Source organism: Pseudopipra pipra, chromosome 8 (assembly GCF_036250125.1).
Source record: "Pseudopipra pipra isolate bDixPip1 chromosome 8, bDixPip1.hap1, whole genome shotgun sequence".
NCBI classification, from domain to species: Eukaryota; Metazoa; Chordata; class Aves; order Passeriformes; family Pipridae; genus Pseudopipra; species Pseudopipra pipra.
In genome coordinates this window covers 283594-296620 of record NC_087556.1, presented here as the reverse complement: position 1 = coordinate 296620, position 13027 = coordinate 283594, and the positions used below count along the sequence as shown (strand labels likewise).

General features: G+C 47.9%; 1 protein-coding gene across 3 annotated transcripts in view; it reads left to right on the top strand.

Annotated features, from left to right (window-relative positions):
- Positions 1-13027, top strand: part of MICU1 (mitochondrial calcium uptake 1) — an 85988-nt gene that overhangs the window by 72135 nt on the left and 826 nt on the right. For all 3 annotated transcript variants that reach the window (XM_064662098.1, XM_064662100.1, XM_064662099.1), the window contains 3 exons: positions 1644-1781; positions 5695-5803; positions 11619-11708. In XM_064662098.1, coding sequence (XP_064518168.1) covers positions 1644-1781; positions 5695-5803; positions 11619-11708 — 337 coding nt within the window. The remainder of the gene's footprint in view (positions 1-1643; positions 1782-5694; positions 5804-11618; positions 11709-13027) is intronic.

Sequence of the window (13027 nt, the reverse complement as noted above, 5' to 3'; positions counted from 1 at the left end):
TGGTACTTTAAAGAGATTTGTATAAATAAGTTATTCTAGTTTTCATCTTAGATTTCCTTTATCTTTATTTTGTCCTTCAGCATTGTCTCCTAGCTGTGCAATAAGACTTGATGGGCTTTTAGACACTGACTTAAGCTTTTCTGAGCATATTCACCACTTATGAGGTTGATTTCAGATATTTGCACCCAATTCTTAGCCTTTAGTAAAAGATGCTGCCTAAAGCTCTGCTAAAACTTGGGATGTTTGAAGGCTGGTGGTACAAAAATGCTGGTTTGTGTCTTTGGGGATGAAATTAGGAATATTACAGAAGAAGAAAGAGTTGGTGCTGCTTTTGAACCAGTGCTGGCAGCGTCCCTGGGGTGTTGTGAAACTTGTTTGCATTCTTCAAACACGGCAGAAGCTGCTTTTGCTATTTAATGAAGAACATACTTCTCCTCCAAATGAGTTTTCCCCCCTCCTTTCCCCAGCACACGAGAATGGGAGAGGCCCACGTTCTGCATCCTGGGTAATCCCCAAATCCTGTGTCAGGTGACAGTAAAAACCACCATCTTTGCCCCAAATCCTGCGTGGGCCACTCAGGTGAGAGCACAAGGTGCCAAGGAGCAGAATTTCTCCGTTGGGGAGAATCAAACCAGCCATCCAAACCCCTCCAGCCCTGGTGCTCCATGTGTCAGGAATCACTTGGTGTTCCATGGGGAAAAGCAGCCAAAATCTGGCTGATGTGCTAATAATGAAGAAGTTACTAGCACAGAAGAGCAGTTGAGGCAGGAATGGTGAACTCCCTGGGCAGCAGAGTGCCAAGTAACTGGTACCATTACGAGTTTAAAAGTTAAATTTGTTGTTAAATATTATTTTCTGGCTTGTGATCAGCTGGAGTGTCCAATGTATGTTTTCTGATGAGTTTGAAGGGATATCATTTATATCAAATAAGGGATCCTGAGTGCTGAGATCAGGCGAGGTCTGACATGTTTGTAGAGTCACAAAGAGGTGGGGAAAAGGAAGAGGATGAAATCTGCATCATTCAGTGAGCAAAGACCTGGTGTTCCAAGCCAGCACCTTCCCAAGTTGGGGAATTGCTTCTCCCTCCTCCCCTGCAGCAAAAGCCAGGAGATAAAGTACTGCAGGAGAGAGGGATTAATGGAGCAGACCTTCTGCAGGGAACACACAGCAGCATTTGGAAGGGTCAGGGGGCTGAGGACGAGCAGAACTTGGGAAGGTGAAGTCTGGAGGCATCCAGGAACATTCCCTTGCTGGGACACTCACCCAGGGCTTGGAGCAGAGAAGAGCTCAAGTGAGACTCAGTTTTTGCAAAGACTCTGGTTTATTAACAGCAGCCATGGAACCCCTCCTGCACGTGCTTCTTTGAAGCACTCACTGGCACGTCAGCTCAGTCCTGGGAGGTAAAACCAACGAGGGCAGGATGCAAAGGCTTCTCCCAGGAGTTTCCCCGGGAGGGTCACGCAGGGAGAACGTTGAACTATTGATTCCTGGGGAAAGCAGATATTGGAGCACATGAGGATTTCTTCTTCCCAAGTGCTGTTGTGATTCCCATTCTTTGCTGTGATGCCTTTTGGTGCTCATACCTGGGGGTGGAGGCTCCTGCTGCCCCGTTCCCACCTGGCTGTGCTGTGTCCCTGTTGCAGTTCGAGCGGCACGACCCGGTGGAGGGGCGGATCACGGAGCGGCAGTTCGGGAGCATGCTGCTGGCCTACAGCGGGGTGCAGTCCAAGAAGCTCACTGTCATGCTCAAGCAGCTCAAGAAGCACTTCCAGGACGGAGAGGTCAGTGGCATTCACGGAAAACTGGGGAGGCTGAGGCGGGGGCAGCTGTGCCATGTCCTGAGGGAAAGCATCCCCGCCGTGCTGAGGATGCAGGGACACACCCTGGGACTGCAGTGGTCAGGGGCCAGTGCAGGCTCGTTCCTATGGAAATGGATGCTGTAATTTTAAAAATTAAATTTGCTGAGCAAATTTACCCTGGGTCTGGAGCCAGAACAAACATTGCTCCTGGTTCCTGGCTCGACCTTGGATTAATTAATTAGCTGCTGCGACCGGGAGGTTTATTATTTAGTTATTAACTTCTGTGAAAAATTATTTGAATTACTCACCATTTAGAGAGGGATAAGTTTGCAGACCCTGCACTCATTAATTCAGTGTGAGACCTTGGAACAAGATATCCACAGCACAAGGACGTGCTTTATCAGGTAAGGCAAGTATGGGCTGAGGAATGACTTGAGCATTAGAATTTTACTTCTGCCCCTATAAAACTGGAATGTTCTTTTATTAACTAGGTTATAAACAAGCAATTCTTCACAATGAGAATGGATGGGAAGTCTTTGGCTGCCTGTGGGGTCAGGCTGGCTGTTTTGGAGCTGCTTCCTCCTGACATCAGAACTGGAGTTTATTTCTTAACTGGTTTAGATGCCAAGTGTGTTATAAAACACAGGTTTTGACCAGGGTCTGCTCCTTTTTTGTCCCCTCCTGGTGCCTTAATAGGACTCCTACATTAATAGGAATCATTTGATTTTTCCAGGAAAAAATACTTCAGTGCAACGTGTGTCTAAGAGAAATTATCAGCTCTGTTGTTAAAGTTTGCAAATAGTTCTTTTGCTGTGATTTTTGGTTTTTAATTTGTGTGTGTGTGTGTATATACAGATGTTATTGAACAGTAGCTGGATGAATGAGAAAACAGGCAGAGGGATTTATTTTGGAAGGCTTCTTACAGCAGATGTTTTCTTCCTTTCATGTGTGAGCCAAGCCCCCGACATCTGTGCCAGGGGAAGAACTTTTTGTTTTTACCTTATTCCTCATCCCCAAATCAGCCAGACTGTGTTTCTATTTGCAGACAACCAGATTCAGAGCAAGTCTTTATCTTCTTTTATTCCAAGGACTTTCAAGGAGAGGAAAATGGGGAATAGGACAAGAAAAAATACATTTGCAAGGAACAGAATTCTTGGAAAGTTCATGGTTCCTTACACTGGTGAGGATGAAACTCCCAGTAGCTGTCCCAAAGCCACCCAGCAAGCTTTCCCTTGAAAATGCAGTTATCTCGTGAGAGCTTTCTTATGGAATCTGCCAAACATCCCCTTCCTTGTCTGATGCAATTACCTTTCCTGCACAAGGCAATCCTGGCAGCCTCCAAAATGATAAAGCTCTGGGTTTAATCTGATCTTTAGCTGTTTTCCAGCATTGTTACTTTACATTCCTGCTTTTGGGAGTGTTTTCTTGTATTAACTGATAATCTGCTTTTTTTTTATTTTTATTTTTCTTGAGGAAAAATCCCACCTTACCCTGGATATGTGAACTTTGCATATTCAGCAGAGCTGCTTTGCTTCAAACTGCTTATGATTGTCCTCCTCAAGTTATACTTACACAGCTGCTTTTCTCCCAGTGAAAAGGACCTGAGTCCAGTAATATTTACAAGCAAAGTATTTGGTATATTTATGTCTCCCTAACCACTAGAAAACCAAGCTGACTCTTCAGAAAGCAGTGATTCATGGCACTGTCTGTATGTGCTTTGGGGGCTGGCTCGGGTATTTTTCTGTGGAGATGGCAGGGGGTGGCAGTGAGGTGTAATTCTCCCTGGCTGAACCTGGATTCCTGGGGAAAAAGGCCCTAATTTTTGAAGGAGGTGTTCAAGCTGTCATGTTACAAGCAGGTGTTTGCTCCTGGAGCCTGCCTGCTGATGTTATGGGAGTGTTGCTTGAATGATGGAAGGGTTCAGGCTTATGAATCAACAGCTGGAGCTACAAAAGCCTTGAAAGAGGTAATCAGACATCTGTTGACTTGCTGGTACAAGCCTGAGGCTGTCCCAGTCTCTGATTTTATTTGTATTTTGGTAGCTGGGACAGAGTTAATGCTGATGCCGGTCTCGGCTACGGGATTCCTCAATAAAATATTAAATTTCATAATACTAATGGCATTGTTGCTACAGAAATTCAGTGGCAGTCCATATGAAAGGCCAGATTTGTAGGATACACGTGTATGTCGTTGATTTTGCTTTTTCAGCTGCTGAAAGGACCACAAATTTATATATGCAAACATGTAAACCTTCCCTGTATTTGGGACTGTAGTGTCCAAGGCCAGGTTGGATGGGGCTTGGAGCAACCTGCTCTGGTGGAAGGTGTCCCTGCCCATGGCAGGGGGTGGAATGAGATGAGCTTTTAGCTCCCTTCCAACCCAAACCCTTCCAGGATTCCAAACAAGGGTCTGTCTTGCACTGTTTAGCCTTGACATCTGCCATTTCGTGGTGGAGCATTCCAGGAAAATGCAAAATTTTTGGCTCTTTGCTTAGAGCAGCTGCTGGGATGCCTTGTAGCCACCACTAGAAGCCTCCCATGTCCCAGACAGAGCAGGTACCTCCCAGCACAGGGTGTTCTGCTGGCCTGGAAGTGACTGCACACCTCGTGGTTCCTCCAGGCTTCCCTCGTTTGTCATGCCCTGCTCCTGGGCAGGAGCATGTCAGCCAGGAAAAGAGTAGCAGGGAGGCATCCTGATAATTGCAAAGATATTTTCTCTTGTACCAAACAGAGGGATCTTTGCAGTGCTTCCTGCAGAAGCACTTGATTTATTGGTTAATTTTTCTTTTTGCTAGGACAGTGTTTAATTTAATCTGCTGAACATCTTGGGAAGTGGGGCGGGTACACCTTCAAGGAAAGCTCCCTGCAGAGCCACCAGGGATTTTTCCAGCTCCCTTGTCCACGTGTGCTATCCCATTTTGCCATCTCATCCTTTTTGGCCTGGCTCCATGACTCCAGGGCTGACAAAGCCTGCTGTTCGTGTGTCGGTGCACACGTAGATCATCGGTGTGTGGGTTCATGGAGCCAGGCCACATGCTCAGTTTTACAGCAAAGATAGGAACAAGCTGCATATGTCAGTGTGAGAAGCCCTTCAAAATGTGCTTTTTTCTTTCCCAAGAAGACTGTTGGCTCCTGATGAGGAGTTGTTTGAGCAGGGTTGCAGCGGATGGTGTGGATTTGTGTTTGACAGAGCGGGCTGACCGTGTGCTCTCACCCAGACCATGGGGACAGACGTGCTGGGTTCTGCACTGGGGATGTTTCATATCTTGCCCTATCAGTCTGTTGTGCCAGGCAGGATAGGAGGAGCCTGGGCCTGAAGCCCTCTTGACAAGCTGATTTATCTGTTCCAAAGAGGAAGGCTGAGTGGTTGTTGCTGTGCTGGTGATTTACCCCGTCTTGGGCTGTGCTGGAGGAGTTGGAGGCTCCAGCTCCTGTCCCAGCACAGCTGTGGTTGTGCTGGTGCTAAACAGGTTGATAAAATCAGGTGTAGTGTGACCAGGTGGGGGTCCCAGAGCTGCAGCTCCTCTCCTGGGGGATCTCAGGACACCTTCCCATGCCTGTCCCCGTGCTCCCCGTCCCAGGAGAGCTGAGCAGACAACAACCCAGCCCTGCAGCAAAGCCACGTGGGGCACATCTGTGCCTGCTGTGCAGTGTCACCTTCTGGGGAAGTGGTGCATCCCCCCAGGGATCCCTGCACCTCATGGGAGAGACCTTACAGCTCATGGGCTGTTTCACCTTGTCATTGCAAGTGTGCAGACTCCCAAAACCAAGCGTTTTTGGAGTGTGCAGTTCCCCTCTGGATCCAGCTCTGGGCCCATGAACCACTTTGTCATTTCCAGGTGCTGTCCATAGTCTCCTGTTCCCATCACCATGTGGGTGCCTTGTCTCTGTCCTAGGGGCTGACATTTGAGGAGGTGGAGAACTTCTTCACTTTTCTGAAGAACATAAACGACGTGGACACGGCTTTGAGCTTCTACCACATGGCTGGAGCTTCTCTGGATAAAGGTATGAAAACCTGAAGGAGGTTCAGGTGCTGAAAGCCTGAGGGAGCACAACTCATACCATGTCTTTGGAGTTGGGAAGATGTCAAACAAGCCCAGGCTGACAGGTTAAAAATGTACCCAAATTGCAATTCCTCCCTGTAATGAGATGTTTGACTTGCTACATCCCTGGATAAAGAGGGATTTCAGGTTTTGTACTTCCCTAGTTTTAGATATAGAGGAAAAAAGGCTGAAATGTGCAGCCTGAATGGACACAGCAGGACCATTCTGATGGGAGCAGAGGCAAGATGACCTAGTGAGTGTAACACAGACTCTGCTTCCAGATCCAGGGACACCAGTGTTTCTTCTTCATCCCCATCTTCTGAGGTGACTTTTTTTCCTCCCTTTGCAAAGGACTTGAAAAACTGTGTAAAAGAACTCTTGCCAACTTCCCTTCTGTGGAGATCCCTGGTCCACAAGGAGAGGATGAACCAGCAGTGGGGTTGGTGGCAGGGACTGCTCAGCCCTTGATTTGTTCCAGCTCTGCTCAAAAATCAGAGGCTTTGCCTAGAAATAAGGGCTGTGTGGCCAGATGCTGCATTTCTGATGGGAAATCCAAGCAGTGGCACCTTTGGAGCTCCCAGGTGTACTGGGGGGAAGGAGGGAGAGCACTGGAACCCCACTGAGCTCCCAGACTGAGCATTAAAGTCTGTCCAGAGTCTGTGTGTGTGGCCAGAGGGGTGAGCTGATTAAACCTCAGAGCTGGTGTTTCCTGGGGAGCTGGGTAATAACGTGGTTTATTGATCAGACCAATCCATATCCTTCTTCTCACTGTGTGTTTCCTTTTCTGAGCTGGTCTGTATTGGGTGTGTTCTCAGATTGGACACACTGATGTAAAAAAAAGGCCAAAATCCCACCCCAAACCATACATTTAAAATCAAAGTCTAGCTCTCTGCTGCCAGGATTTATCACAGGTTTCTCTTCTAGATTATTTTTTTTTTTAAAGCTCTCAGCCTGGGGTTATAAAAAAAAGATGTCAAATTCATTACAAGTTTTTTTAGGCTAAGTGGAAACTCTTGTCTTACTAGGAAGTTAAAGCTGATGTGTTCAGGCACCTGCAAAACTAAACATTTCAGAAGTAAGTTATTCCAGCTGCTGCTGTTGTGGGAATATTGAGGCACTAATAGGTTTTTGGGCAGTGGAATTACAGAGGGAGTCAAACGTGCCACATCTCTTCCTGTGTGTGTCAGCAGCACTTCTCATCGTTAATTTTTTGGTGGGGGGAATCATCTGTACTCTTTGTTTTATGTCACAGTTACCTTAAGACTTAAAGTTAAAAGAAGCTGATAGGATTTTTTTTTTTCATTTCCAAGTGAAAACACGGGGTCTGGGTGTGCTGCTGCCACTCTGAGCCCTTTCTGCAGCATCCCATGAGGAGGTCTCAGCCCAGCAAATCCCATTTACTTGGTGTCTACAGGAAATTAGCAGCTGTCCTGTTGTGGAATATGTGTTTGTGGAGAACTTAGGGCTGCGTGCAGTTGGTGAATCAGTGTGATTGCTGTTTAATTAGGTGCCATTAATGAGCTCGTGTGGGGTGGGAGTGTCTGGTGGGGTGAGGGAACCTTCCCCAGGCAGAAGAGGAGCCAAATTTAAACCCAGTAAGCGATAAATGGGGGGTGCTCTCCTAAAAGCCAAGCTTTCACAAGGCTTCTTATTAAAAACTAACAAATGTAAAAAGTACTGGTCAGATGGGGAGGAGGAAGAGGATAGTTTGTGTAATAATTTCCTCCTGACACTGCAGCAAACATTATTATAATTTTAGGACTGTTTAAAATTTAAGAGGAAAAAACCTGGATGGTACCAAACAGCCAGAGCTTGACAGGCTGTTTTCTGTGCTGAATTAAAGTCACTTCTTCTTCTACAAAGGATCATAAACCTGTATTTTAATGACCCATTTAGTAACACACAGATTATTTGTTAGCCCATCTTTCATTTTCCCAGAAACAGAATGGCTGTCATTCCCTTAAATCATAGGCATTCCTTAGAAAACCTCCCCAGCCTGGGCTCACAGCTGGCAGCAGGAGAGGAGCTGAGTTCAGTGCTTATTCCCCTTTGCAGTCCAGGGTGTGAACTGCACCTTTTTTGGCTCTGCCTCCAAGCAGACCTTCCAGGCAGCCCTTCCACTGGTGGAGAGCCATGGAATAATTCCTTTGGGCTTCAGGGCAAGGCAGGGATGCACTTTGCTTGGAATGGGCCTAGGCAAGGGGAGATGGCCGAGCCTCTGGAGACCCTCCTGTCCAACAGGGTCACCGAGAGCCGCTTGCTCACCTTCAGTCACGTCTGGGATATCTCCAGGGAACCTCCTTTCTTTACATGTTTGTGCCTGTGGAGATGACACAAACAGTGGGTCGGCTATGCTTTTTTCCCTGATCTCCCTGACTTTCTGTTGTGCTCCCTTTGATGTCAAAACAGTTTCTCCTCAGCTGCAGCCTCACGTTTTTGAGGAGAAAAAGAAAAATGTGCCGTGCCACGGGATTGCATAAGGTTTATCCATCTCTCTCCTGGATGGGTGCTCCAGCACATACATGTACAAGTGATTTGGAAAAAGTTCAGTGGATTTTTGCTGGTTCTATTGCCATCCAACATTTCCAACTGCAGTCCTTGAAATGAAATGTGTGTATCAGTGTGAGGCTGATTTCTGGGACCCCAAAACACGTGTCCTGCCTTTCCACCCTGGAATGGCCCAGGGCAGGGAGCCCTGCTCCTGTCACCCCCCTGCCATTTGGCAGACAGAGGCAGCAGCCCAGCTGGCCATTATTTTGGCCAAATGTGGGATTCATCTCAAGATGGAGGGAAAAAGGGAAGTTTTCCATCTGGCAAGGCTCTGCACTTGGTGAGACATTGCTCACGGTGTGGTTCTGGGAATTGGAGTGGGGAAAAACATAACTGTGTCAGACACTAAACTTGCATAAAATAACTCAGGTGGCTCATTAAAGGAACCAGTGGGGGACACCAATGCATGGGATTTTAGAAGCCTTTCAAGAGAGAAACGTGGAACTCATTTTCACTGGTATGAAATGCAGGAGACTTTCCATGGAGAGATGGATGCAGCCATCCCAGAACCCCAACTCTGGACAAGCTTTGTTTTAGGAGATGTTTTCCCAGGTAGCACCTATTTCATTCTGTAAAATGGGAAAGAAATTACACGGGGAGGTTTCCTTCAATGTTATTTACCTCTCTGAGCTACCTCCTAGTCTGGAGTGTGTGTGTCCAAATGGAAGGCAGAGACGCTCTCCCCTTCCTTGTGATTCCTTAAAAACCAACACAATCCTTACTGAGCACAGCACAGTCACACAACCCCTGGGAAGTAATTTTGGCATCAAGCAAGAGTGGTGTGATGGAGCTGACACTTGTGCAGTTGGATTAATGGAAGAGGAATCAGCAGCCCCTAAGTACAAGTTATAGCTGGGAAAACTGCAGCCAGGAAAAAGGAATAAGAGGAGGGGAGGGATCAGGTGACTCCCTGTAGAAATGGAGGGAGTGGGTTGAAATCTCAGCAGAAAAACAGGACTTATAATTAAAGAACTTAGGACAAGGGGCAATGGTTTTAAACTGAAAGGGGAGGTGTAGATTTGGTGGTAGGAAGGAATTGTTCCCTGTGAGGGTGGGGAGGCCCTGGCACAGGTTGCCCAGAGAAGCTGTGGCTGCCCCTGGATCCCTGGAAGTGTCCAAGGCCAGGCTGGAGCAGCCTGGGATAGTGGAAGGTGTCCCATGGAATGAGGTGAGCTTTAAGGTCCCTTCCAACCCAAACCATTCTGGGATTCTGTGATTTATGCCTTATGGCTCCTTCAGTAGCATACCTGGGGCACCAGGGGCACAGGGCAGCATCAGAGCTTGGTTAAGCACCTTTGGAAAAGGATTTACATTTATATGGAGTTAAATGAAATTTGGTGTTGCTGTCTGAGGAAATACAGATGTGCTCTTGCTCTCTGAAGGTCTGGGTTTTGGGTAAGAAACCCAGCACTTAAAACCTCTGCTGTTGCCAAAGTTGAGGTGTTTTAAAGTGCCTCCCCAGCAGAACAACCCTCTGGGGAAAAAAGAAGCTTGGAAAAAAGTGTAGATAATCTTTTTTTTTTTTTTTTTTTTTTTACCTAAACCTCTTTTTCCTTGAGCTTCATGTGTTCCTGAAGTCCTCCAGCAGCACGTGGGGCAGGTGGGAGTTACAGTATTTAGGGAATGAGCATCACCTCACTGGGGAGGAGAAAGGTGCCTTTTACAGAGGGATATATAATATCCAGAGGCAGGGCACTTATCCTGGGGAAAAGGGCTGTGCCATCCACATCTGGCTCTGGCATTTGCTGCCACTTTGTGGCATTTGATCCAAGAGGATCGATTCAGGATTTCTTGTCCAGAGCTGTGCCACGGGATATCCTGCAGCCTGGGGGGTGTGGATGGGTTGGGAGAGATGGTTGGGTGGTTGTGGTCTCCCAAAGCTGGGGAACAAAATGAATGCAGCTTGTCTTTAACGATTCCATAGGCTCTGCCCTCCCCAGAGCAGGCTCTGGCTGCCAGCAGGACACGCAGGGAAGCAGGGTCTGTATCCTGACTTGTTGTGACAGGACTGGAATACACAGGAATAACTCCTGCCCAGAGCTACATCGCTCATGTGGGAAAGGAATTGCACTCAAAAAGAATCATTACATGGGAACAACAGGAGCCTGCTCGAGATTATATATATTCTTTTTTTTTTAATCCAGCTTCTGTGTAAATTCAGTTTTCTCCTGCATTATTTAGTAAAAGGTTTTGTAGGGGAAAAGGACATGATGGTGGCTGTGGATTCCTCCCCAAAAGCCCCAAACCTCACTCAGGTGAGCAGAAATGGGGTGGAAAGCACCAATAATCTACACATTTATGAAAGAAAAATCCTGTTAGAAACACTTCCTGCAGTTTCTAATTAATCCAGTTATGGTATAGATGAGAGGCTTACAACAGTTACACAACATGTAACTGTTCAAAATTCCTGAAGGGCCAATAACTGTGCAAAGGGACTGGGATGCACAATCCCAGAAGGATGCTGTGGAGGAAAGGAGAGGCTCTTTTGGGTTGCAGTCTGATCTTGTGATGCACCACTTCCCTCTTTTCCCTGGCTGCAGGGCAGCTCTGAAGCTGAACATTCCTCCCAGTCACTGTGGGCTCACAGTACAAAGTCTCTCCAGAGGGGGTCTCCTCAGGTCAGGCTTTGTGGGGAAGCCATTTAAATACACTCACAGCAGCCTGGTGAGGGCTTTTTTTTCCCATTTATACAGCAAAATCCACTGCCTAACGCTGCAAGATTGGTGGCTCCGTGGACTGTTCTTTTCTAGAGGTGGGAATAAAACTACCAGTCGGGGGAGAAAAGGGAAGTAATTCCTTACAACTCTCTATTTTATGGCAAGGTTAACCTGGTCTGCCCACTGAGGGAGGGTGGAGGGGTTCGTTCTGCAGTTACTGGCCTTGGGTTGCAACAGGAAAACCAGTTTTTCTTATTCCCAGCCTGCTGGAATAGTTGGTTCATGGAGTATCACCTTTGCAACACTGTCAGAAGGAGCTGCCTTGTTGATCAAGGGGAGGTTTCCCACTTGGAGCTTGCTGTGGTGCTGACACTTCCTTCTGATTTTGTAACCAAAAGGGGGGGGAAAAAACCCATCTGACCTTGGGGGTTTTTAACCTTTCCCTTGCCCCCCCGGGTGTCAGCAGGGCAGTGCTCACCAGCAGCCCCTCCCCAGCCAGGCAGCCACGCAGGGGGGAGCTGGGGGCTCTGGGGAGCTGGTGCTGAGGCCTGTGCTGTCCCTGTGTTGCAGTGACCATGCAGCAGGTGGCCAGGACGGTGGCCAAGGTGGAGCTCTCGGACCACGTGTGCGACGTGGTGTTCGCGCTCTTCGACTGCGACGGTGAGTGAGCCCGGCCCGGAGCCAGGCTGGGGGAGAAATCCAGGGGGGAAACTGCCCTTCTGCTCTTTGGGATCCATAGGGATGCTCCTGCCCTTTTGGGAAGGGCGTCCAGTGGTCCCCACCTGCTGAGCGCTGGATGGGGGGGTTCGGTGGGCTCAGCTCCTTTCCCCCCCTCCCCAGAACTCTGGTTTGTGTCCAAAAGGAGCTGTTGTGCTCCAGGGTTGGAAGCGAGCCCATCTGGGAATCGTATTTCCCAAACCCTGGACAAATATCAGCTTAATTAATTGATGGCAGCTCCGTGCCCTGCTGGGAAGCTCGTTGCTTTGCTGGCCCCAGCGCTCTGAGGGCGGTTGTTGCCACACTCAAGCACTCTTGGGTTGATTTAATGAGACCTACTGCAGTCTTTGCCACCAGGGAACGATGGCAGCGATTCCAGCTTGGAAAGCAGGAAATTCTGCATTTGCCCAAAGCTGTGCAGCCAAAACCAGAGTGCCTGCTGGCTCCCTGCTCCTCCAGCACCGTCACTGGGATCTGGCAGCTCTGAGTGGCAGTGGCAGTGCATAAAGATGAACGTTAAAAAATATGTTTAATTATTTTACTCCTTCTTGTCCCTCTTGGTTTCAGCCCCGACCTGCTGCTTTGCACCTTTCTAAGGTCACATCTCTGGTTTTATTTTCCTCTGTGCTTCACTGCCACTTCCTGATACGATTTTCAAGCCGGATCATCAGGCTGGAGTGAGCCAAAACATATCCAAATATCCCCCATTTGCATCCCCTCAGAGGAGAATCTGCTAAATGTTTTGATAGCAAACCTTTGAGGGGAAAGACTTGGGTTGCCAAGAGTCCCCCTAGGAAGGAATCAAGTGGACAAGCAAGCACAGACCTCTTTTGTTTATTATTTTGGTGTTTTCACTCCATCAGTGTTTACAGACATTACCACCTGCACATCAAAAACCTGCAGCACTGGAGGGAATTTCCCTGGCCCCCTGATAGTTTGCTGGAACTTTGCTGCCCAGGGCAATATTCTCAATAACCTCAGTGGATTAATGAATCTTCCCTTCTACTCCATTAAGGAAAATTTGTGATGTTACCCTGCACTCCTGTAATTTCCTAAATCACTTAAAGCAGAGAGTTTCCTGTGGGGCATTTGCTTTTCTGCCTTCAAGACTGGCCCTGCAAGATGTGGCAGTGCCAGGCAGAGCAGGGCAGCATCCACAGGGCTGGGATTTACACACTGTGCCTCGGGAACCCTCGCTCAGCGGGATATTTTGGGAGGGGGAAGCCAAAGTGACTTGGTGCTCTGCAGGGAATGACACCCAT